Source organism: Verruconis gallopava, assembly GCF_000836295.1.
Source record: "Verruconis gallopava strain CBS 43764 unplaced genomic scaffold supercont1.9, whole genome shotgun sequence".
In the NCBI taxonomy this organism is placed as follows: Eukaryota; Fungi; Ascomycota; class Dothideomycetes; order Venturiales; family Sympoventuriaceae; genus Verruconis; species Verruconis gallopava.
Genome location: NW_015622145.1, coordinates 743,541 through 767,407, shown reverse-complemented (window position 1 = coordinate 767,407; position 23,867 = coordinate 743,541). Strand labels below are relative to the sequence as shown.

The window sequence follows — 23,867 nt, the reverse complement described above, 5'->3', positions numbered from 1 at the left end:
CGTCTCAGTCGGTGGCATTTGCACCTCCGCAGCCGCCGTTGACCCACCATGAACGCGCGAAATTGAAGTGGACGCGTCTCGTGTCTGCGCTAAACCTCTTTTATGCAACCTCACAAGTACTCAATTGGGAAAAATGATTGATGCTGCTCCTTGGTCGCCCATCCGAACCCCCAGGAATGCTTTTCTCTCTGCAGTCACATTTTCACTGCCGTTTACAAGATTTTGACACATTCCTCTTCGGTTGAACCGCCTACGGCCACCATGGCTGACTCTGCCTCGAGCCAGCCCGGCCAATCCAGCAACGGCCACCACAGCTTTGAACGCGCGGGGAGCGTGTCGCAAGCATCAGAGACCTCGCAGACAGCGCAAGAGTACGCCTCTTTCCAGCTCTTCTGGTATAGAATTTGAGTTTTCCGTGCTCATTGTGCTCCAGATTTATATCCTCGCAGCTGCAGCTAGAAGCAGAGGCAAGAGAAGTTCTGCCATATGTATGCCCACACCTCCTTCAGTCTCCTCACTTTGATCGCACAACACGTCGCTAACAGCGCATCCAGCAATTCGACACGTGCACTCGTCCCCTAGGTCCTCTTCGCCAACTACTTTTCTCCTGTTTAACATGCAACCCGCCGCCTTCAGACCCAACGGCACCTTATACTCCTGCTGGAGTCTGCTATTCCTGTTCCATATCCTGCCACGGCGAGCACACGCTCGTCGAGCTCTTCAACAAGCGTAATTTTGTTTGCGACTGCGGGACCACACGCATCACCTCGTCTGCGCCCTGCACACTCCGTCTCAATTCGCAAGGCCAGAAAGGTAACGTAACCGGGGAAACTCCGGCGGAAGGGAACGAATATAATCAAAACTTCGCAAATAGGTTCTGTGGATGCGGGGAAATTTATGATGCACATAGTGAGAAGGGAACTATGTTTCAGTGCTTGGGGTTGGGCAAATTGGCGGACGGAGGCTGCGGAGAGGATTGGTGGCACCCGGAATGTCTGGTCGGGTTGCCGAGGGGCTGGTGGAGAAAGAATGGGAAGGAAGGCAATGGCGCTGAGAGACAGGGCAAGGAGCCTGAGAGTGGAGATGTTGGTTCCCAGGCCGTGGAAGATGAAGAGGGGGACCCGCCATATCCACCAGGATTCCCGCCTGAGGATGACTTCGACGGCCTTTTATGCTACAAATGCGTAAATGCGTTTCCCTGGATTAAGCGATACGCAGGAACAGAGGGATTTCTTCCACCGGTGCACTATAATCCGCCAACGGGTGAGCAGCCTGTCACTGAAGCCAACACTAATGGAGAATCCAAAAAGCGGAAAGCAGATGACGAAGGCGAGCAGGGCGATGATGAGTCCAGTGCAAAACGCGTGCGTAGCTCTTCACAGCCACCTGCAGAGTCTCTGAAACAGACAGACGAGGAATCAACAGCAGCCAAAGAAGAAGAAAAGCCAGAGGCCAGCGCTGCTTCATCGCCGACATGTCGCTACGAAACGCTTCCAACAGCTCTGATAGGAACAATCTCACTTTGTCTTCATCCCAACTTCCGAGAGTCTTTCTGCCGCTGCCCAACTCATTTCCCCCTGCTAGCTCACCATCCCCAACTTCTCGAGGAGGAGGAAACCTACGAACCCCCCATCTCAGAATCATCTGAAGGCATGGCCCAATCCGCTGGTTCAAAGTCTCTACTCGACCGCGGCGAAGCAGCCCTTTCCAACATTGATCGCGTTCGAGCGATTGAAGGTGTCATGGTATATAATCACCTGAGAGACAAGGTAAAGGATTTCCTCAAGCCGTTCGCAGAGAGCGGCAAGGTTGTCGGGGCGGAAGACATCAAAGCTTATTTTGAGACACTGCGCGGCGATGCTGAGGCTATGAGAGAGATGCGAGCAAAGCAAAGAGACCTAGGAGGAGGGGACGGAGAGAATGATTCGAGGAGAGAACAGGGCGGCTACTAGGTTTTCGTGGCTGAGAGCTTGTGAAATGGTACCACTTGCGGACGCGAAGCTTTCTTCTCAGGGTGTATAAGCTACTTTTCCCAATCACGATCTTCAATTCTATTTGTGCCCACGGGGGACACCCGGCGTCCTTCACGTAAATCGGCCAGCAAATGAATGAATTACGACGAACTTTCAAATACATGTTTTATTACGAGAGCATGAACAGTCACACATGTATGTACCATCGCCGGCTAGGCAATTTATCCCTGTAGGGTTCCCGCCCAGCTCCAATCCTCTACTTTCCTAGATCACACTCTGCAATTCTTCATGTCTTACCAGATGTGTTCCTCATTTCTCCTCTTAATAGCTTCGGTGAGCTGCCGAGAGATTTTCTTGAGCGCTTTTAATCGGTCAGATCAATGCTCAACGTCAGTGATACTTGTGACCACGTCGGGAGTTTTTGCTTCGATCGTCTGGTAGAGTCTTTTACATCCTCGTAGAGGGATACTTATTTTCGAACATGCTATAGAGTCAAACATGTACCAGGCTTTCGTCACTTAGAGCTACCGAAAGGGTGAGGCAACAGTCAAACCAAATATACACAAACCACGGAAAGTCGAGAATAGAAATTGCACCGTGTGCCTTGGCGTGCGACGAACGATTAGCGGACAAGATGCCTGATCTTAATTCATCTCTTAATCTAGACGGCCTCGAAGTATTGGATGGTTGAAAACGCCAAGATGAACCCGCAGCTTTGGCAATCGAAGATGGAACCTTGCCTAAAGAGAAAAATTAGTTGCCATCTTTGTCCATCCGCGATTCAACTTGATCAAGGGCACAGATATCCTATACTTATGTACACGGACAATTTACCACTTGGCAGTCCTCTCTCCTTCCGAACATACGCGCGGAAAATTTTTGCGGTTGGGCACGAAATGGCTATGACCGTTTAACTTAGCGAATAATTCTTAAACCATGGAGTCAAAGACGTTGTGAATATGCCGAGAAAAGGTGCATTTCCTCGTGGTGTATTGGTCTATAACCGTAGGGTTGGACTTTAATCGAATGGAAATGCAGGACGCGTCATCTGTTGGCCACCATGGCTCCCGTCTTCTACAAAATGTACAGTTCCTTTGCTCCTATGTGTCGACCGCCCTAGACTAAGACATCCAAATCCTACAGAACCTTAAACTGTCGACTTTTAAAACTTAAAGCACTTTCGGTATCTTGATCATGCACAATCAACATCGATCTCGCATGATATCGAGTCCGCGGACGTATAGTGTGGTGCATCTGGTGGCGATTGACCAGCTGCAAGCTTGGACCGTCGTCTGACGCGTTCTCTACCAACACCAACGTCAAAATAGAAAACGTGCCCCTGGATATCGAACGCCACCAGATGGTTGACCCACTGATGCCAAATCCGTGCATCTACGATTTGTAGTTTACATTCTCATGCTACTTCCCATCCGATACTCTCAACTCCGTCATTATTCCTCTGAGGCGAACATCAAGAAGATCAAATAGCCGAGGTCGCTTTCTCAACTTGGTGTATATGGTCTTCTTCCGCGGCGTTCGTTTAGCACTATTGCTGACGGCGCTGCTGGTTCTTTCGCAACGGTGTCTAGCAGAGACAGTGGATCTCTGCGATCAATACTCGTCGTACAACTCAACAACGGTGCCCTTTTTCTTCAACAACAATGCCTGGGGAAACGACAGCTCTGGCTATCAGTGTCTTGACGTAAACGATGGGGGTACTTCTTTCACCGTCACGTACAAGTGGACCGGAACGCCGACATTGGTCAAATCATATCCGTATATGAAGCCATTTCCTTCACGTCTACCAGTCCAACTGTGGAATGTATCACAACTCAACTTCGCCGCGGACTGGTCGATAACCGTCAATTCGGCTGGTGACACTTCCGAACCCGCACAAGCCGCTGCATACGATGCAGCTGGGCTGCGCGCAAATGTGGCTGTCGACATGTTCCTTTCAGACAATGCTTTGAACTCAACCGGATTTCGTCCCCCCTTGGAGATCATGATCTGGACTTGGTGGATCCCCGTCATGAAACCGCTTGGATGGGACGAATCTACGCCAGACATCGATAGAGTGGTTATCGACGGTGTGGCCTTTTCTCTGTACCATGGTTACAACGACCGAAATCAGCATGTCTTTTCATGGCTTTCGGAGCGAAACTTGACGAGCACGAATGCGGACTACTCGCCTCTGCTGAAGTACATCTGGCAAAAGGGGCTGCTGTCCGGTGCTCTGTATTTGGGACAGCTGGAGTTTGGGACCGAGATCGCGTACGCGTCTGAGGAGACGGTTTTCGAGGCGAAAAACTACACGCTCCAGCTCGTGAGACAGGGAGATCCCGAAGATAGGGCAGCGAGCAGTTCAGCGGCAGCGGCGGCTGCCACCTCGACAACAACGTCGAGCTCGTTAAGAGAGACGACACCAACTAGCACTTCGGCGAAGCCCGCATCGTCGTCAAGTGTTGCTCAGCATTTGTGCGAACGCCATCTTCTCTGGCTGTTTGTTTGGATTAATAGCATGCCGATCTGTTTGCATTCTTTGACCTAATATAATTCCTGGACGGCTAGTCGTTGATGGCACCCTGTCGATTCGCTAATACAAAGTACTTGATTCAATACCGTCTATACTTTTTCCTACTCTCTTTTATTCCCATCCAGCTATAGAACTTTTCTGAGCCTGCATTGCCTTTCGGAGAGTATTTGAACTGTATCAAATGTATTAGAAGATCATCTCAGATACGAGGTGAGAGGCCCGTGAATAATGTGGAGCAGGAGCAACTGGTTCAGCGCAATCACCATCCACTGTCACTAAGCTTCCACTCCTGAGCAAGCCAAGAACAGCCGTGTGTCCCTGTGAAATCGAGCCGTGCATCTGATCCGTGCCGCCTAGAAGGATCGGATTAACGGGAAGTCAACGGCAAAGTACATGTGTTCGGCGGGAGTGAAGTTTATTGCGAACGCTGCAACCCTAGTTGCGCAGAGGCACACTTTCACGTTCTCTCAAACATTAGTAGTCGCAAGCGTTTAAAAGATCGAAAGCTGAATCTTTTGCATGGTACAATACAGCGTTGGCTACTCGCACGTGACGATTTAGGGGTGACCAATCAACCACCATTCATTCGTTTGCAAATAGGCACAACACCCGATCAGCCAAATGATTACTGGAGCTTGCCCTAGAAGATATCTTTGAGAATTCAAATCGCATGGCTTGCCCCAAATAGTGGAAAACTCAACGAATGACAGAAGCTCGCGCGTTGACAGAACAGTGAGCGCCAAATACGCCACTGTCCGTCTGTGAAACATCCTCACAAGCCAAAGCAACGTCCGCTTTTAGAAATTCATCCTCGGAAGAGATTCTAGAATTCGATGAGACTAAAAGGTGTGCAAAAGACGGCTAGGAGGTGGCCACTAGGACGTCTTTGGTACCGACTTCCGCCTCGGGTTTTCCACAAACATATTAAGGCGTGCAGTAATCGACGTACCAGCAATTTCCGGCCCGCCGTCTTCACCCAAATGCTCACAGTACGGCGTCTACGCAACCCATCGACGTCTTGCTCAGGTCGAGCGTGAACCCCACTTGCGTCACATGTTTCAAGGCATTTAATCTGTGTCCTTCTTTCTTCGCAGATGTTCGAGAGCATGCAAACAAGGGGTCTCACAAGCCCTTGACTTTGAGCAGTCTCGTGAAAGCGCAACAGGCTGCACCAACGAACCTCCGTCTCCAACGTCAATTTTTAAGCCGCCTGCTGAGCAACGAGCTACGAGTCCTGCAGCAATCCGTAGATCTTATGTTCCTCTTAATGAAGTGTCAATCGCCTCTCAAAAATAGCGCCTCACGCGGTGTGGGCCAATCGGATAAAGCATGTGCAAGTAAGGATTCATGCGTTGACATCGAACCGGACCAGGATCCAGATCTTTGTCTTTTTGTTCCGACCAAGAGCCAACGCGAGACACGAGCTGGCTCTTTAGATCAGTCTTCCCGATCGGTGTCCGGAAAATGTGAACGAAAGCCGGATTTGCCAGATAAAGTCTTTGTTTTTTAGCAGGGCGGTGCAGCGTGTGCCGTCGCCAATAGTTTTGCGGCGTTTCTGCTGATTCGTCGTCCAAATGATCTGCTCCAGGCAAGAGTTTCATACCTTGCGAATGCACTTTCACATTGAACAAATCCCCGCTTTGCACGCGACTCCGGGGAGCACACTTTTCCTTTAGCTGTCAGGTATATACCGACGCCCCTGCCAAGCTAGCTTGCTCGTCATGCACAGGGCATATATTGTCCTCTGTGTAAGGTATGATCGACGAAGCTCACGTCGTTAAGCCTTAGTTCGCGATTCGGCTAACATTCCTGCGAGGGAACGGTAGGCGGCTTCTGGGGGGACAGCGATCGATGCAAGCATGGTACGGGACGAATCTCTATTGCGGAAGCGAAGTGTTCGCGGCGCATGACTTCCAACACAGATAAAGAGTTTAGTCGCTGCCTTCTCCCAGCGACCGCGAAGACACCCAAATTTTGGTCCTTTGCCAGGAATCCGAAGATGGCCAAGCATTTTCTTCTTTTTTTCGTTTCCATTCTTACGCTCGTTAGTGCTTCGCCCGTTGAAAATGAATCGTCTTCCAAGAAACACTCTTTCAAAAAGCGGCACCCACTCCCACCTCTTCCTGGCAACGATACGTGGTACGCGGTGCCGGACAATATTGCTGACTATAACCCGGGCGACATCATAAAATGGAGAAACGTCCCAAATGCACTATCAGTAGACAACCTTTCACCTATCCGACCTCAGGCAGTATATCAAATGCAGTACAGGACGACGGACAGTGTTGGTGATGCTACGGCCTCAGTCGTCACCGCAATCATACCATTCAATCCGAGCCCCGATCATCTCTTTGCATACGCGTACTTCTCAGATTCTGCTGCACCAAGATGTAATCCTTCGCTTGCAATGCAACTTGGCACTCCGGCCGATGCCATTTTCACCAAAATACAGCTGGCTCCCATTATATCTGCTCTGGATCAAGGTTGGATCGTGTCCGTCGCAGACGATGGTGGCCCTTACGCCGCATTTCCCTCAGGACCAGGAATGGGTTATCGAACACTAGACAGTCTTCGAGCCATGAAGCAATCCGGAAACCTCACTGGTCTTTCATCAGACCCTACCATCACTCTCAATGGCTATTCTGGGGGTGGTATCACAGCGGCTTGGACCGGAGAAATGCACCCTCTTTACGCGCCCGAGTTGAAGATCGATGGAATTGCATTGGGTGGTTTGGTGCCAGACTTTGTCTACCTTTCCAGTATGTCTAAAGAGACTTTTTTGACCAACTTTCGCTAATGATACTCAGATATCATAAAGGCTCAACAAGGGTACTTTGCCTGGGGTCCTGTAACATTTGTTGGCCTATCGCACGATTACAGGAATCTTTCAACCTGGCTTGATGAAAATCTCAATCCATCAACTGCGGACGCATTTTGGGCCACCGAGACGTACTGTATAGATGGAAACGCGAACGTTTTCACCAACATTGATACGTGCAATTATTTCACTCAAGGTTGCGAATCTTGGAACGACGATATTCCCATGCAAACACTCCAAGAGGGCGCAGTCATGGGTATGCGCGCCACTCCAATCGCTCCTTGGTACCTCTATGAGGTAAGAACGACTCCTTTTTCCTTCCAGAATCTACTGACACATCCAAGACCGTTGGTGACCAAACTTCACCCGTCAATATCACAACAGCGCTCTATGAGAAGTACTGTGCAAACGGTGCTAGTATCCTGGTATGTGACTCATCCATCTTGCTATGAAAAATCTGTTTCTAATTCAATATAGTATGAGCAGAACCAAGTCCCGATTTCGCATTCCGATGAATCATATGCGGGCTGGCCAGGCGCTTTCGCTTGGATGAAAGAGAGACATGCCGGCACCCCACTGCCGTACTCTGGCTGTATAATGACAGATGTGTCGTCTTACACAATCGCAGCCGCTTGGCCACTACCGATTATTCAGACAGTATTTCAGACACTAATAGCGACGCTGGGCATTCCTGTTGGCGCAATACCAGGCACTACATTTTTACCATAGACGAGGGTTGGTACATATTCGCGCAGGGCTCGCATCTTTGCCCACGATAACGACTTTGTGTATACTGCTTATACTAACTTGTAAATGTAATACCCAAAACGCATAGCATTGCTCAATATACATGTTGCGACACACGCAACTACTCTAGTCACGATTGTGTTTCCCTTGAGTCGCACTCTGTCACATGGTCGCCTGGCCAGCTTGGTCAGTTGATGCGCATTTCGATACGACCGCGCGTCCATCACAATTCCATACTGCGCCTCACTTGCAGGATTCCTGATTCAAGGAGACCGAAATTAAGTCATTCCGTTCCTTGTTGGAGATCATATTCAGTGACGGTCCGTGCTCCATTGGGTGCCAAAATGCCGAGCCTGACCGAACAAGGGCATCACCGACTCGTATTGGTCTCTCACGACAAACAAATATTACGTGTGCAAACTTCACATGCACGACCAGTTGCAAGCGGCATTGAAGTACGACCGACAAACTTTCGTCTTTAAATTCTCACTGCTCTTGGTCCTCCCATTTGGCCATTTTCCGTGGGGTTCCATCCGCAGTTGGCCCTAATAGTCCAACGCGAGGGGGGTGCTTACAACTTAACTTCTTCAGTCCGCAAAAAACAAAGATCTCGCCTTTGTTCCACCTCATTGTTAACTTAATAAGCAGAAAGAGCAGACTGCTTCGCGCGGCTGCCTAACCAAGTTCGCGGGTGCATCGAATTTTGCGTTCGACTCTAATTTGAATTTGACGACGCGTGTGTTGACCAGCTCCTGGGGACAACAAGTCCTTTGGATCGAGTTTTGCGGAGCATGGCATCGCACGCCCATCGAGCCGGGCCTTTCGCTAGGTAATCTGCCTTGTTGCACCGACCGCTGTGCGACGCTCGATCTCTTGGAGAACCCGACGAAGTTCTTAGCAGAGATTAGCGACTGCAGGTGGACTCAGATCCGATCGTTGTCGATTTGCCCTCCGAATGATTCTTCGAAGGGATCGCGAGGCAAACTTTCGCATTAAGCGGGCGAGAATCTCGTCGATCTGTATGCTGCTGTGATCACCGGCCAACGCACCTCGCGAAGAAATGCGCAGAGGCCCTGTTCTTGCCACTCTGAATATGGCACAGCGAGGTGCAACGGGCCAGAGCTGCCCTAGGGCTCTAGAGATCGAGTTATACAAGCTGACGGCGTCTGCCACGGCTGCTTCTTCAGATTTCTAAGTCCCTTCTAATGTTTAGTGTTGATGAAGTTGTGGCCTCTCTCCATAAAACCGGAGAATCCCACCAAGGATAGAATCTTTAGTCCAGCTACTTATGCGCTCATGTCGAGGATCACAAGGAACTCAGCTTTTGCTTTGGCTGATGCCGCATACAGAGTCCGGGCTTCCCTCTAGATAGAACCTCTTGTGACTATTAACATTTTTCATCCGTTTTGAGAGGAAATGAACCTAGTGCTGAGTTCGAGCGAATTGAAATTAAATCAAAATGTACAGCTCGTCTTATCACTACAGCTGTTCGACGCTTTTACCAAGACAAAAGCCACGTCATGGTATACAACCGCTCTTCTCGAACTGGCTAGTGCGTTGCCATAATGCTCCAGACATTCACAGTATTTTACAAGTCTAAATTTATGTAGCAAAACGCCATTACTTCGCCGAATCCATGCCCAAGTCTTCGTGCTATCAAACACAAACGTGAATGTTGTCGAGTTGAGAATCATATGCAGTCCGCCTTTTCCATGCACCACGGCCTCCGCTTAGATGTGTGTGGATTATTTTTTGTTTCCAATCGGCCTGTCAAGCTGTATCAAGTGTAGCAAAACTTGATCAAGCTAGCGCTTTCGCTGGCTCAGCTTGCGGCAGCGGCGGTGGTGGTTCTAGCTTGGTTCCTTCGGCCATCCATCTCTGGAATCCTATGCCGACACCTTCGATGACAGCAAGCAGGATGGCACAGCCAATTGCGCCGTTCCTCATTTGCTTCGGGCCGCCACGAACAGCAAGCGCGCCGCCCGTGAAGAAGCCAGCGATGATGGCATTCCAGGGATCTTCCTTCTTTCGTATCCTAATTTTCATCTTGAGTTAACACGTCGCTCGGAAGCAAGTAAATGAAAGGGAGCTGCGTGAAATGGCCCGTCTTCGCCTTGGATAGCGATGAACGCGGAGAAAGCCAATGGATTGGATAGGCTTGCGCTTACCCTTTTACCGCGCAGTCGAAGGTTGAAAACAAACCGCCCCAGACACCAAAGTTACCGCCTAGCACAGGCGCTCTTGCCTTCATAGCTGTGATTGCGCCTATTCTTCGCTCTCCATACGGACTGGTTTCTCGTTCGTCAGTTATCCGCGCCCTCGTCAACGGCGTAGTATCACCAGCATACCTGTTTCTATCTAAGTAGTCAGCATCATTTCCTCTACTTGATCGTGACTGCGTCGCATCACATACCGAAAGCCTTTTACGCCATGCCACACAGCACCTCCAATAGCCTGTTCCACTATCAGTACTTGCATTGTTAGTCCATCGCTTCAAAACCTTACGCCCATGCAAAATGCGCCGCCAAAGTCATTCAGAATGACCCATGGGCAAGGATCGCGGCCGTGATCCGTCATTATGAACCAGTATTTGAAGGAAGGAGAGAAAGCGTGTGCGTGAGATAAGTTGATGAATGATGGGCAACTTTTTCGAAGGCAAGGGCCTTCGCGTCCCGATTTGGAAATCGGGTGAAAGTCGGAATCCTCGGAGCATGGCACGTGATGTGCCCAGAGAGACTCGCCGTGTTCGGATGTAAGAGGGTGCTTAGAAACGATGAGTACGATTATCAAGGTGAGCCATGAAGATTGCATCTATCATTTAAGAATGTGATTTCATGATCGAAGAGTTGCCAAGATTCTTGAATACAGACCGTGACCGCATGTGTGGTGCTATGCGGAAAACAATGACATATCCCTCTTCCCCACGCATCGTATACCAAACGCCTCGCCAAACAGTTAATGCATGTATATACAGTTGTCTCATGCGACCAGATCCTTTGTTGTGCTTCCACGACTACTGCTGCTCCCAATCCTTGTATCTGCATCGTCATCGTCGTCATCATATGCGGGAAGGGTAGTAGGATTGGGCTCCTTCAACGTGTTCTCTTCTGTTATAAAGCCTCGCTCCTCGAAATCTTCTTCAGATCCTCTTCTTCTGCCCATGAGACCCTGTTGCTCTTCCTCTTCCTCGCCGTCATGATCACTGTGTTTATCACTTGGGCTGACTTTGTCCTTGATGAACCCGTCGATTATGTAGTATTGAAGCGCGTTCATGATAAGGGGGAAGATGAGCATCACAAACGTTATCTGCACCCATGCCTTGCCTTCGGTCCAGCGAAGCGCCCAGTCGCCTACCCATCCTAGCCAAGGGAGAAGTTGAAATATGATGAAGACGCAAAACTTCATGCCCAACAGGCCAAGGAAGTATATTAGAGATTGCTTAAGCCACCATGTAGCCTTTGGTGGGTTCCCGTAGTTTCCAGATCGTAAACTTCCCTCCGGTTTGGCGAGCGGCGTGAGGGAGAAGCCGTAGTGGAAAATGCGGAGGAGAAGGACTAGAATGGGGATACCAATCGTGGTCTAGATAATCGTATGTTAGCAGAATATCTCACGCTGTTGGTGTGCTTCTTACATCGATAGCGAGATTAAGTAGATAGAAACTACACGGGTTTGGCTTCTCAAACCGATCATCCTGAATAAAGCCTCCTTTAGGAGGACCCGAAGAGGCTTGTGTGATGTCGAAATCCCCGCTCGAGAACATAGACATTAGGAGGTTTGCCAGGTGGAGCAAAACAGACCCGAAGACCTGCTTAGACACATCGAAGAACCAAACCTTTAGAGGACGTTGAGGCGTCTCGCGATATCGTTTCCAGACAAGGGACAAGAGAGCTAACAGACCGAGAGCACCTTGGATAAGTAGTGCAAACGGTCCAAGTAGCTTGCATTTACCATTTTCATCGTCTGCATCGTGCTGTGGCCCACCTTGCGAGCCGTGAGCTGGTTGTGCTCCCTTTTCCTCACCAGAACCAGGCGTATTCTGGGGGTCTTTGTCTACAGGCTTTGTCTCGTCCGGATCTACGCCTTCAATAGCCACCAACGCCGTTTCAAACACCAACGTTGATTCTGGAGGGATCTTTCCCATATCCCGATCACCGTAGGCCAAAGTAGGTGGTATTGTTAGATTCCTCTCTTCGCCTATGCACATCCCCACCAGCCCGACATCCCAGCCTTTGATCACCTCGCCGGCCCCTAGAGTGAATGTGAACGGCTTTCTGTTGAAACTCGAGTCGAATTCACTGCCATCGGATTTGAGTGTACCGCGATAGTTCACGGATAGTCTGTCGCCGACTCTGCTATGCCTGGTGCATTCGACCTTCTTCGTAATCTCGACCAGAAGCCCACCGTAGAACTGCTGGGCAGTTGCGGAAGCTGCGACAAGAGCGAGTACAGTCGGAAGAGTATGTATAGCGCCAAGGAGTCCCATGGTCGGTGGATAAAACGGAAACAAAGGATGCGAGAGTAGCACACGCTACACAAATGAACAGGTACGGGTGGAGGTGCTGCAGACAGAGGCTACAATGGCGCAGTCGATCTGAAACCCGATCCGGCGTGCGCCTAAAGGGGTTCACGCGTGGTGAAGAGCGTATCGCAAACCCAGGAAGTAGCCCGGGAACGAGGACCTCAGTAAAGGATGCAAAAGAAGAGATTTCAAAAGGGTTAACAAGTTGACGGCGGTCTCAACACATGGTAGTTACCATGGTGTATTCATGACGGAGGCAACTTCGCTGGATTGGATGTGGCGCAGGGTCTGCATCGCCTTAGAACGCGACACTTCTCACTGGCTCATCTCTTACGCGCGCCCATCATGAGGGTCACCAGAATAAATCCCCATAATCGATCTTGAGAGAGAACTCGCAGTGAAAATTACAAAGTCGAAATCGACTTCTTGCTTCCCACGCAACGGTGGAATCGAAAATTGCGCGTTAAAGCCACCCAAAACGGTGCGTCGTCAACATGACAGCGGGCTGAGCTAACCGAGGGTGATATACCCTGAAGCATGCCCGTCGCTTCGAGATGCTTATTTCCTGGCTGTCTACCATCATCCACTAGGTGGAAGTCTAAACAAGATCTCGCTCCAGCCATAGCAAAAAGATGCGCCCTCGTCTTTGATTGCGGAAACCTAACGTTTTGTTGCTGGCTGCTCTGGACCATTATCTCACATATTGCACCTCTTACATCCCCCCATCTTGCGCATCGCAGGCTATCAACATGGGTCTTATCGATGCGCACGAGGAACGAGTCGAAGCCGTTGCGCGAAGGGTGCGGTCTTTTCACGAGAGGGGCGTTCCATTCAGGATCTATCACGGAGCCACGAACAGCACACGCATTCTTAAAAAGGATGCGAACGAAGTTGTCGATACCAGCGCACTCAATCATGTTATCTCAGTAGACAAGAACGGCTTGACTGCTATCGTGGAGCCCAATGTCGCCATGGACGCTTTGGTCGATAATTTGCTCGCTCAAGGTTTTATTCCAAAGGTTGTTCCGGAGTTTCCTGGCATCACCGTGGGCGGAAGCTTTTCAGGTACGGCTGCCGAAAGCTCGTCCTTCCGTGAAGGATATTTCGACCGAACCGTCAATTGGATTGAAGTTGTGCTTGCCGACGGTACTGTAGTTTCAGCCTCGCCTACCCAAAACGCAGATCTTTTCTACGGCGCGGCCGGTGCTCTCGGAACTCTTGGTGTGATCACGTTGCTCGAAATTCAACTACAGCGGACGACAAAGTACGTAAAAGTGACATATGTGCCAACAGGCTCGATCACAGAAACGCTGTTGAAGCTTGAAGCGTCCGCCAAGAAATCGACCATCATCTTTCTTGACGCCATACAATTCTCCAACAACTCTGGCATTGTTGTCGCAGGCAGCTTAGAGGCGGACGGTACGCCTGCAGTGACAGAGGAACTACCTATTGTGAAATTCTCTAGACCTTGTGATCCATGGTTCTTCCTTCATGCGCACTGCAAACTGGGCCACCAGCTGCCCTCAGACTGCCGAACCTGTGCCCTGTTGTCAGCCAACGAACGGGCTCAGCCATCACCGCCGATGATCGAGCTTGTTCCCGTCAAGGATTACCTGTTTCGCTATGATAGAGGTGCATTTTGGATGGGCTCCTACGGCTGGGATGCAATGCCTCTACCCTTCAATCGGCTTGGCAGGCGATTGCTCAACCCTTTATTCAACACAAGGACAATGTACAGCGTAATGCACCACTCAGGGCAATCCCAACGGTTCATTGTTCAAGACCTGGCCATGCCCGCTGAGAATGCGGAAGAGTTTATCAAGTTCGTGGCTAGCGAGCTGCGAATATGGCCGTTATGGCTTTGTCCGATCAAGGGCGGCTCAAGAGTTCCTTTTCACAGCGTCCGGGGAGAGTTCACCAACCGTATGACTATGAATATCGGTGTTTGGGGACTTCCTCACACGGCCACAGGTAAACCCCTGTACTACGGACGTCGCTCATTTCCGGGTTTTATTTTGCTAAACCGCACGATTGAAGCCAAGGTACGATCTCTTGGTGGTCTGAAGTGGCTGTATGCCCATAATTACGCCACGGAAGAGGAATTTTGGCAGAGCTACGACAAGCAGGCGTACGATGAACTAAGGAGAAAGTGGAACGCAAACCAGCTGCCAACGCTTTGGGACAAAGTTGGCAAGGAGAAACACGAGTGGGTTCCAGTCAACGTTCTCAGAGGATTATGGAGGGGTTGGCTTGGGAAAGATTACTTGTTGGCAAAAAGATGAAATTAATGGGTACCTGTTGCGGACTTGGCTGGATCTAGACTTCAATCTCAGATGTGCACGTTATCGACGACAGAGTTGATGCGAGTCAGCGAAAGTTAACATCGCTGCAGTTTTGTGCAAGGCTGAGCAGGACGCCGAGCATGAGCATGGTGCATCTGATTTCTGCAAAGATGGATGCCCTCTCCGAGATCACTTTCTCCAAAGAGTGCAATCTGGTTTATAATCCAATGAGCAGGGGTTACTCTGGAACGAGTCCTACTCATCCATTTGCGATAGCCACTACGTACGATCAGGTCTCAGTTTCACGTCTTTAGAGAGGATTGCTCCACTATGCACTTCCTCACATGCGAGTTTCTGTTATGCTAATCCCGCTCACTATCATTCCGAGAACCTGATTCTCTTCTCTCAACTTCGTATCAAGATAAGCCCCCATTTTATTCTGTCTGCACAATGTTGTTTCCAGAGCCAGATAAACGACTCACTAAAGTTCAAGCTCGTCGACATAGCTATTTGGTCATGTAGTCCATGCACAAAGTCCATGATAAGAACGATCTGAGTTTGGAACTGTCTACCATACCTTTGTAATAGTCCTCCTCATCGAGATATCAACTGAATACGAGAACGTCAACGGGGCTTTCGCATTGCGTCTAGGCGCAAAGACGTAGAAAAATAAACGGCTATACACAATGCAGAATATCTTGACTAACAACCGATAATTGTGAATACATACTGGTCGCGAATTTATATTTAACTTTTATTTCATCGAATTGCAGAGAGTAATATCTTTGCAGGACATAGTACCGCGACCGTAGAATCAATCACATACTCGTTATGATTTCAGCACGTTGAATTTAATCTCTGTACATGGGACCGACCCAAGGGTATCCAAGCCTTATGTCATTAACCCGGAGCCTTTTCGGTAGTCAATCCTATCTGCTCAATAATCAAGCTCTATAGCCTGGCCAACTTTCCAGTCCATTGTCAAGCTGAATACGTACCTGCACCAATCTCATTAACAAAGCAGGAAGTTTCTCTCCTTTAGCTGTCCTTTAATCTGCATAACGATAGCCTCTGCATCCATCAGGCCATGAACATACGCCTCTCCCATAAACGCATACTGTTCGTCCGCGTCAAGTTTTCGCAGGATAACCGGCACACTGCATCCGAAGAGCACGCATATCAAGTCTCCAGCTACTACATCCTCCCTAGCTGTACCGATGTAGCCTCTTTTGGAGAACACGATGTTTCTTCCTTCGACTCCAAATTTCAGGCTCGAACTAATTGTGTTAACGATATCTTCTTCAGCTTCCCCAGTCGCCAGCTGAGGATCCAGATTCCGCATGATCTGGATGTCTGACGGTTTAAGCCGGTTGCCAAGGATGTGACCAGTGAAAAGACAGTTAGCGAAGGCCGTCACGAGATAGGACTCGTCGAACGAATCGACTAAGTTCGTCTGAAAATGGTTATACGGCAGTGGCGACCCTCGCGGAGCTAAGATGTTTAGTAAAAGATCTGGAGATCGGGAATGCTGGGCATATCGTATGGAGAGTTGTGCAAGCTCTTCGAGTTTGATGACGTCTGTATCTGTTCTGATACGAGACAACTCTGATGAAGTGCGGATCGCTGAAAGCCACAGTGTGATGATATCGCTGGCTGAGGCTTCAGGGAAAGAGCATGAGCCTGAACCAATTATATCCACAACCAGTCCTTTTACCGGAAGTTGGGACCATGTTTCTAACCGTGGTTCGCTATCGAAGTAGTCGTAAATCCCTCGATAATCTGCTCCCGCTGCGTTGAAAAGTTTTTCATCCGTATGCAGCGAATCTATGGGATGTACAGCTAGGTCTTGATTTAAAAGGTAGTCGGGGGTCCATGAAGGGAGGCCTTCCATGCGACCAGCGGTCTGCCAACCGCAAATGGGATCTAGCATTCGATGTTGGGAGATGATGTGGATGGTAGCTCGAGCATACACCTCCCTGACGTCGATATTGTAGTTTGGTGTTAGGTGTGGCGACATTTTATCGCCCATAAGACCGAGAAGCGCGAAGATCTTGTCCCGAGGGTCAGTCGCTTGTCTGTACCTGCATGCTCGGATCAAGTTATAAAGAGACTGTCTTTTATTTTCGGAAAATCCCCGACGGATCAACTCCAACTCGATGAGTGCCACCCGGCTACGTTGAGGTATGTGGGCTTTGTTTCGTTTTGATAAATACCACGCGGCTTCAAGGAACTCCTGCCACTCTAACGAGGCTCCTGCAGCAACGACCCAAGGATTTCCTGACGCTCCGAGCTCTTGCATGACCCAAATACGCTCAAACCATGACCAGTCTTGGGATATCAACTTGTCGATCTGATTTGCTGCCAGTGCCATATCCTCTTCTGACACTTTCTTCAGGCGTCGACTACGCGGTTGCCATCCGTCGAGCTTGGTAATTATTTTTTTACACAGTGTCCAAGAATCGTCAAGAGTCATGATCTCCGCTCGTTCATCGCTGGTCTCCTCGATGACCTCGCCAAGCTCGACCATGGCCTGGCCAAACCCCACGCCCGCGCGAATAGCCCAAGAAATCGGTTTGAAAATCTTCTCGCCGGTGCTTCTGTCTTGCCGTTCAGGTTCCGCTTCGGATCCTTCTTCCCACGAAGATAGAACCATGTTTCCAGTTAGCGTGCTCACGACTTTGAAGCAAATTTGTCTCTCCGTGTCCGAAGGGCTGATGTCAAGCCATATGTAGACACTTGAAGCTGCCTGGTAGATTTCACGCATCAGCATCACCTGGCCGGATCCTTCTGCCGAGTCCTGTTGACATATGCACACGGCATCGGACCACACTAGTATGTCATGAACGGCAGACATCTGCATATCGCTGAGAGCTTTGAACAAATTCTCGGTAATCGCAATCTTCTTCCCGTCGACCACGATATTGTGGGAAAGTGTAGGATCCCCCCAAACATATGACAGTGCCTCAAAGCTTGGCAACGCGGCCATGCGCTTTATTCTCTGCGATCGTGAGAGCGTAGAAAGCGGTAGATAGTAACTCTTCATGGTGCCTTCTAATGTGTCAGGCCGTTTGCGAAAGACAAATTTTAACGAAAGGAGTCGTATCTGGCCTCCAGCACTATCTACAGGATCGTAAACGTAATCATTTTCCACAGTGCGCATGTCTGGATCAAATATATCACAGTATGATATTGATGCATGCGCGTGATAAAATCAATGCACTACTCGTTCAAGTAGTGAGTAAAATACACAAGTCTGCGGAGAAGTGCAGTCCACGAAGAGTGACCGCACGTAAAGTTTGTGGAAGTGGGGGTTTGACTGCGACCTCGCTAGTTCTAGTTGTTGCAGGTCCTGTCTCCCTCTACCTTGAGCCTTCATGCAACCCATCGCCAAAACTTCTGCAAACATACATAGCGCTGACTTGAGTTAGTATGAAATAATATGCAGTTTATCCAATGGAAACGCCTCATTGTCAAAGCTTAACGTGACGATGGATGCCAGCGGATACAAGTTGTGCGTATTACAATTTTGTGGGGTGACCCGAACGCAACAAAATATCGATTAGCAGTAGCTACGGGACAGATTCACATCTTCTTCAGTAGGCATACAAAAGTGCGGCTTATATACATACGCCCAAAATCTTGCTCCGTATGGTCTTAAGATCATCTAAAGACCATTCTTTGTCCGAGTGTTTAGCAAAGGCAAGGCAATATTTCAGCGCGTGGAAACTCGCGTCGCATTGAACCTGTTACCATAACTTCTCGACGACTTGAGCATGAAAAAGCATTCTTTCCTGGAACTTCGATTTTGAAAAAGGTTCCGGATGCCAAACGCGAAAAATTCTTCTGCTGTCCTTCGACTTCAAAAATATGCTCGAAACAAAAATGCAAGTCTCCATCCAGTTCGATTCCGAGCCGACCTAGCCTCAGCCTTGCGTTCAACGCGACTAGCCGCTTTTGGCACCGCAGGCAATTTTAGGCGAACTTCCGCCAGACGTTTGACAGTGAGGAAAAAAAAGTTGGTACATGCGAACATAAAAGATATTTCCTCCCCATTGCGAACCTTTCACGCCAGAGCCACAGGCCACGCGTTTCCGTGGCGGAGTGAACATTGAGCCTGAACATGGCGACCGCGCTCAAGGACCGGACGCTTCGAGACGACGAGTCGGACAAGGACTCGACCGAGGAAGAGCTTGAGCGGCTCGTGTTTGGCGACAGCGCAGGATTCCGTGAAAACGTACGGTCCTTCAAGGATGCGGCCGCCCAAGGGAAGAGCAAGGAGCTCGTGGTTGCGGAGCACAGCGAGGAGGAGGACGGCGCCACGGGCCTTGAAGGACTCGCGGACGAGGATCTTTTCTTCCTCGACGACACGCCCGGAGATGCGCCCGTGGTGACTTCGTCCGCCGGCCAGGACGGAGGCGAGAGCAGCGACGACGGCGCCGCGTGGACGGACAGCGATGACGAGCGCGTGACGGTGTCGCTGGCCTCGAGAACGCAACTGCGCAAACTGCGCCAGACCGCGGCGGACGACGTCATCACCGGCAAGGAATACTCGAGACGACTGCGGAAGCATTTTCGGCTGCTGAATCCAGTGCCCGAGTGGGTGCATGCGGCCAGCGGCGCGGGCAAGGCGCGCAAGAAGAGAAGGACAAGCACGGGATCAGAGACCACGGAGAGCTCGGACGACGAAATGGACGTGGACGAGGAGGACGAGGGCAATCTCTCTGCGCAGCCGTTGGCGAGACTCCTGCAAGACGTCGACGCTCTGACCAGAACGTCTCAGCAGAACGGAGCGGGCAAGAAGCGAAAGTTGCGGCCGGAAATGATTGACATACAGCGCATGAAGGACATTGTATCCAGCGGTCCGGTAAGGCCCCAAATCAACAAGTACGAAGAAGAGGGAGGGGGGAGAAACAAAATCGGAGAATGCACAGGTGCACTGCTAACAATAGGTCTAGTCTTCCGTCACCTGCCTCCAGGTGCATCCTTCTCTCCCTCTGATCATCTCGTCCGGCCCGTCGAAGACCATCTCGATCCACAGCCTGCAGCCGCAGCCGCCGGATCCCAACCCGCTCCTCACGACGCTGCACATCAAGCGGACACCGCTGCACACGACGCTGTTCCACCCGTCCAGAACGGACGCACGCATCTTCTTCTCGGGCCGCAGGCGCTACTTCCACGTCTGGAACCTGTCGTCCGGCCACGTGCAAAAGGTGACGCGGGTGTACGGGCATGCAGACGAGCAGAAGAGCATGGAGCGCTTCAAGCTGTCTCCCGACGGCGCCTACCTCGCCCTGCTGGGCACCGCCCGCAAAGGCGGCGGCGTCCTCAACATCCTCGACGCAAACACCCTGCAGTGGGTTGCCCAGGCGCGCGTCGAGAGCCTCGGCGGCATCGCTGACTTTGCGTGGTGGCGCGACGGTAAGGGCCTCTGCATCGCCGGCAAGAACGGCGAGATCACAGAGTGGCTGCTCAGCGAGCGCGTCGCCGTCGCGCGCTGGAAGGACGAGGGCGCCGTTGGCACCACGACGCTCGCGCTCGGCGGCGACTCCGGCAGGAAACATCTTGGCGGCGACCGCTGGGTGTCCGTCGGGTCCTCGTCCGGCATAGTCAACATATACGACCGCCGGGCCTGGACGCCGGCCGCTCCCGCCGCCGCCGCCGTCGACGACGACAACAGCGGCGTGCCCAAGAACCCGAAGCCGGCGCGGGTGCTGGACCAGCTTGTCACGCCGATCAGCCATCTTCACTTCAGCCCAGACGGCCAGGTCATGTGCATGGCGAGCAGGTGGAAGTCGGACGCGCTGAGGCTGGTGCACCTGCCCAGCTGCACCGTGTACAAGAACTGGCCGACCGGCAAGACGCCGCTGGGACGCGTCAGCGCCGTAGCGTTCGGCACAGACGTCGAGGGTGGGCTGTGCCTGATCGTAGGGAACGAGCAAGGCGCCCTGAGAGGCTGGGAGATACGGGGATAAAATTTCAACACCAGTCGGCGAAGCCTAGAGCGTGGAAAACAGCATGCCGTAAACGGCTCACTCTCATATCTTCATCACCTTATTTTTTTTTTTTTTTTTGCACGTTCTGGCTATCCAATGACCAGCAACGGCACCCGAGTCGGAAGACCAAGCTAAGCCGCCTTTCCCTTTCAGAACGCACGATAAAATCTGCCGCCGGCCACGGGTTTCAGAGAGGAGAAAGCGCCGGTGGTGGGAAAGACATCTCTCAAAAGCTGAGTGCACGACAGTCGGCGTCTGCTTTTTTGCGCGCGGGATTGTATACGAACGCTAAAAAGGAGGGAGGGGAAGGCGGGACAGCCACGCTTGTGCGTGCTTCTATCACTACGTGGGTTACGGCAGCATACATTGGGAAGTTACGACATGGTTGCTTGAGCATTCGCGTCTAGACTACCTTCTTTGTCGACGTGAAAAGTGTAGATATCATAGCTAAGGCACTTATCAATCAGTAATACAACTGAGATTGCCAACTTGTCATTGCATACCGATCTTCGAGCCGCGGTAGCGCGGCCCCGATGCGCAAGCCACTGGATATGCTTCGTCGTGACGTTCATGGGTGTCAGTCAATGACACACTCGGTTTTCCTCGTAGACGTGCGTTGCGTCAGCCTTGTATTTTCGTCCCTGTGTTGACAGTGGGCATTTTGCTCGAATTCCTGGTTCTAAAATTCGATTCGTAGGCCATAGACGGGCGACGAGGAACACCTCATCCCAACAATACCATCCCATCCCTCGTTTTGTTCTGATTCTTCTTTACGCCCGCTCCGGTATGCGCTCCGGTCGCATCTCTATTCTTACCCCCAAATTTGCCATTCTTCCCACCCTTCTGATGGTTCTGGCCTTTCTTCGGATCGACTACCTTGATCTCCGTATTGCTCTTCTTGATGAGCACAGGGTGGCTGCCAATATATTTGCCCTGCATTTCCTTGAATGCTTTGAGATAATCGTCCGCGTCGCGAAAACTAACAAATCCGTAGCCCTTGCTCTTGGTCGTGCGCCGATCGCGCACAACCTTGGTCTTAACAATGGACGGATACTTGGAGAACGCTTTGTACAACGAATCGTCTGTGACTTCGCCAGCGAGGTTGCCGATGAACAGGCGAGGGTGCGAAGGATCCCACTCGAGCAGAGAATCGTCCGTCCACGTTTTGCCACCTCCTGAGCGCACGACCGTGGCCTGCCTGCCGTCGGGGCCCTTGATCACAGCCGCAGCTTTGGAACCCGTCGGTGCCACAGCCGCAATCTCAGAGCTGCTCAGCACAGGACCGATGTTTGCAGGCCGCGCAGCGATGGGTGTTAGATTCGCGTTGCCCTCTGGTTTCTTCGCAGCATCGTCCTTGCCCATATATGCTGCTTGCCACTGCTGCATCTGCGCTTCGTATTCGGGATCGTGCGTAGGGCCAGTATAACCATTTGCGCCGCCAGCTTGAGGTGGCGGTGCGAATGGATTCTTGATCTGCGGTGCGGGCGCTGGGCTCGGGTTGCCGTAGCCAGCGGACGAGTAGTAATTCGCGTACTGCTGCGCATTGTAATCCGGTTGAACTGGATACGCGGCAGTCGACGGGAAGGCGCCCACTGCCGGCGAAGAGATCGCAGGCGCAGACACGGTCGCAGGCGAGTAAAGCTGTGGTTGCTGCCAGTTACGGCTCGTGGCGGTTTGTCCCGCAGACGCTGCTACCGCGCGCGGCCTAAACATGGACGCGGAGGCACTGCCAGCAGACTGGCCTTGGGCGCTGATGTCGCCTCCATAACCGCTGCCAAAGGAAGCTTTGCTGAGAGAGGGGAGGGGGCCCGTGGGACGTGCGGGAAGCGAGGCGTGCGGTTGCGGTGTCGGTGTCGGTGTGTTTGAGCCTGACTGTCCAGACAAGGACATGTTGAACGGATTGCTCTTCTGAGGACGGTGGGTTTTGATTGACTAGAGCACTTACGGTCAAGTCAAGATACCTGTCCTGTCCTGTCCTATCCTAATTTTGCCTTGCTCCTTTGCACGCGCTGGAGCGCCAGGGTGATTGTGCTGGGCCGAGTCTTCTCTCGCCTGGGATGATTTCGCTGAAAGTGAGTATATGGCCTTGACAAGATGTCGACTCTACTACGGCTTCTATTGGATGAGGGCTTGCAAGGTGTGGTTGCTGACTGATTGTTGGTGATGATGAACGATCTTGGGGCTGGCAGACACCACGATAGGGCAGCTTAGTCATACGGCGTTATCACGTGCACTATCTAGGAAAAACGTCAGAATTGCTCGTTGCCCATGCATGTGGACGGAATAATGAGCGATCGAAGCGGCGCGCACAAAGTGGCTGCATTACTGTACAGTATTGCACACGCATCGGATATGCGCAAAAACAAGTCCGATCCAGCTGCTGGGACACCAGACCTTGGCCCGTCAGGTGAAAAATTTACCTTGGGATGGCGAAGTCCGGACATAACCACAGTCCTCCGTAAGGACGGACGTATTATCTAGCGGGCAGGCTTTTCATCCTGATGCAGCCTAGTACAGGCCTGACTACTTGCACTTGTTGGGTGCGCGCAATGGAAACGGACTACTGTGCCTGACACACGCACATCCCACACAGGCGATGGCTAGCAGAAGGTTCCAGCTCCACTTCGCTTGTTTGATCCTTATTAATTCTGATGAGGCCTCTTGCCACGGGCCAATCGACGGCCGCGTGCGGACAGGATCAGCTTTACCGCGCAGAGCCCGTGGAGATAGGTCAGCGCAGGTTTTGTTGCTTGCGAGACGCAGTTTATTCCGAGGAAATGTCGTTTGGCGAGCAGCAGAACTGAAGAAACCGAACAGCCCTTTTGCTGCCGGGTGGGATTTGTGCAGGACGGGCTCCTCGCCAGCCGGACGATAAACGATAACAGCAAGATGTAGTGTCTGCCGGGGCCACGGCCGTGAAAGGTGGGCGGGCATCGACGCTGTGCTTAGCCCAGCCTAGGAACGGTACGGAGGCAACGTGGATGATCACGAAATGATGGCAT

General features: G+C 51.3%; 9 protein-coding genes across 10 annotated transcripts; 5 read left to right on the top strand and 4 right to left on the bottom strand.

Moving 5' to 3' along the window:
* The first annotated feature begins 128 nt into the window (after nucleotides 1-128).
* On the top strand, nucleotides 129-2,199 carry PV09_03600 (uncharacterized protein). Its single transcript, XM_016356820.1, has 3 exons — nucleotides 129-371; nucleotides 434-488; nucleotides 555-2,199. Exons 1-3 carry the CDS (start codon nucleotides 262-264, stop codon nucleotides 1,950-1,952), a joined length of 1,563 nt encoding a protein of 520 aa, XP_016215613.1. The 5' UTR covers nucleotides 129-261; the 3' UTR covers nucleotides 1,953-2,199.
* A 917-nt stretch (nucleotides 2,200-3,116) lies between these two features.
* On the top strand, nucleotides 3,117-4,594 carry PV09_03599 (uncharacterized protein). The gene has a single exon (XM_016356819.1). The coding sequence runs from the start codon at nucleotides 3,490-3,492 to the stop codon at nucleotides 4,519-4,521; it is 1,032 nt and encodes a 343-aa protein (XP_016215612.1). The 5' UTR covers nucleotides 3,117-3,489; the 3' UTR covers nucleotides 4,522-4,594.
* A 1,469-nt stretch (nucleotides 4,595-6,063) lies between these two features.
* On the top strand, nucleotides 6,064-8,166 carry PV09_03598 (the record flags this gene model as incomplete). Of its 2 annotated transcripts, XM_016356818.1 has the most annotated exons (6): nucleotides 6,064-6,259; nucleotides 6,333-6,368; nucleotides 6,556-7,265; nucleotides 7,314-7,621; nucleotides 7,669-7,749; nucleotides 7,802-8,053. In XM_016356818.1, the coding sequence occupies exons 1-6, from the start codon at nucleotides 6,228-6,230 to the stop codon at nucleotides 8,051-8,053; spliced, it is 1,419 nt and encodes a 472-aa protein (XP_016215611.1). In that variant the 5' UTR covers nucleotides 6,064-6,227. The 2 variants fall into 2 exon arrangements, with proteins under 2 accessions (XP_016215611.1, XP_016215610.1); XM_016356817.1 differs by having other exon boundaries at nucleotides 6,333-7,265; nucleotides 7,802-8,166.
* Nucleotides 8,167-9,871: 1,705 nt separating this feature from the next.
* Nucleotides 9,872-10,648, bottom strand: PV09_03597 (mitochondrial import inner membrane translocase subunit tim17; the record flags this gene model as incomplete). Its single annotated transcript, XM_016356816.1, has 4 exons — nucleotides 9,872-10,106; nucleotides 10,240-10,366; nucleotides 10,468-10,525; nucleotides 10,577-10,648. 4 exons carry the CDS (start codon nucleotides 10,646-10,648, stop codon nucleotides 9,872-9,874), a joined length of 492 nt encoding a protein of 163 aa, XP_016215609.1.
* A 228-nt stretch (nucleotides 10,649-10,876) lies between these two features.
* On the bottom strand, nucleotides 10,877-12,851 carry PV09_03596 (uncharacterized protein). The gene is made up of 2 exons (XM_016356815.1): nucleotides 11,703-12,851; nucleotides 10,877-11,650 (listed from the first exon to the last, which is right to left on the bottom strand). Exons 1-2 carry the CDS (start codon nucleotides 12,552-12,554, stop codon nucleotides 11,051-11,053), a joined length of 1,452 nt encoding a protein of 483 aa, XP_016215608.1. The 5' UTR covers nucleotides 12,555-12,851; the 3' UTR covers nucleotides 10,877-11,050.
* Nucleotides 12,852-12,934: 83 nt separating this feature from the next.
* PV09_03595 (uncharacterized protein) lies at nucleotides 12,935-15,612 on the top strand. The gene has a single exon (XM_016356814.1). The coding sequence runs from the start codon at nucleotides 13,340-13,342 to the stop codon at nucleotides 14,870-14,872; it is 1,533 nt and encodes a 510-aa protein (XP_016215607.1). The 5' UTR covers nucleotides 12,935-13,339; the 3' UTR covers nucleotides 14,873-15,612.
* A 21-nt stretch (nucleotides 15,613-15,633) lies between these two features.
* Nucleotides 15,634-18,156, bottom strand: PV09_03594 (uncharacterized protein). The gene has a single exon (XM_016356813.1). The coding sequence runs from the start codon at nucleotides 18,030-18,032 to the stop codon at nucleotides 15,885-15,887; it is 2,148 nt and encodes a 715-aa protein (XP_016215606.1). The 5' UTR covers nucleotides 18,033-18,156; the 3' UTR covers nucleotides 15,634-15,884.
* Nucleotides 18,157-18,903: 747 nt separating this feature from the next.
* On the top strand, nucleotides 18,904-20,943 carry PV09_03593 (uncharacterized protein). Its single transcript, XM_016356812.1, has 2 exons — nucleotides 18,904-19,736; nucleotides 19,828-20,943. Exons 1-2 carry the CDS (start codon nucleotides 18,993-18,995, stop codon nucleotides 20,842-20,844), a joined length of 1,761 nt encoding a protein of 586 aa, XP_016215605.1. The 5' UTR covers nucleotides 18,904-18,992; the 3' UTR covers nucleotides 20,845-20,943.
* Nucleotides 20,944-21,200: 257 nt separating this feature from the next.
* Nucleotides 21,201-23,185, bottom strand: PV09_03592 (uncharacterized protein). Its single transcript, XM_016356811.1, has 2 exons — nucleotides 21,369-23,185; nucleotides 21,201-21,312 (listed from the first exon to the last, which is right to left on the bottom strand). Exon 1 carries the CDS (start codon nucleotides 22,753-22,755, stop codon nucleotides 21,589-21,591), a length of 1,167 nt encoding a protein of 388 aa, XP_016215604.1. The 5' UTR covers nucleotides 22,756-23,185; the 3' UTR covers nucleotides 21,201-21,312; nucleotides 21,369-21,588.
* Between the last annotated feature and the right edge of the window lie 682 nt (nucleotides 23,186-23,867).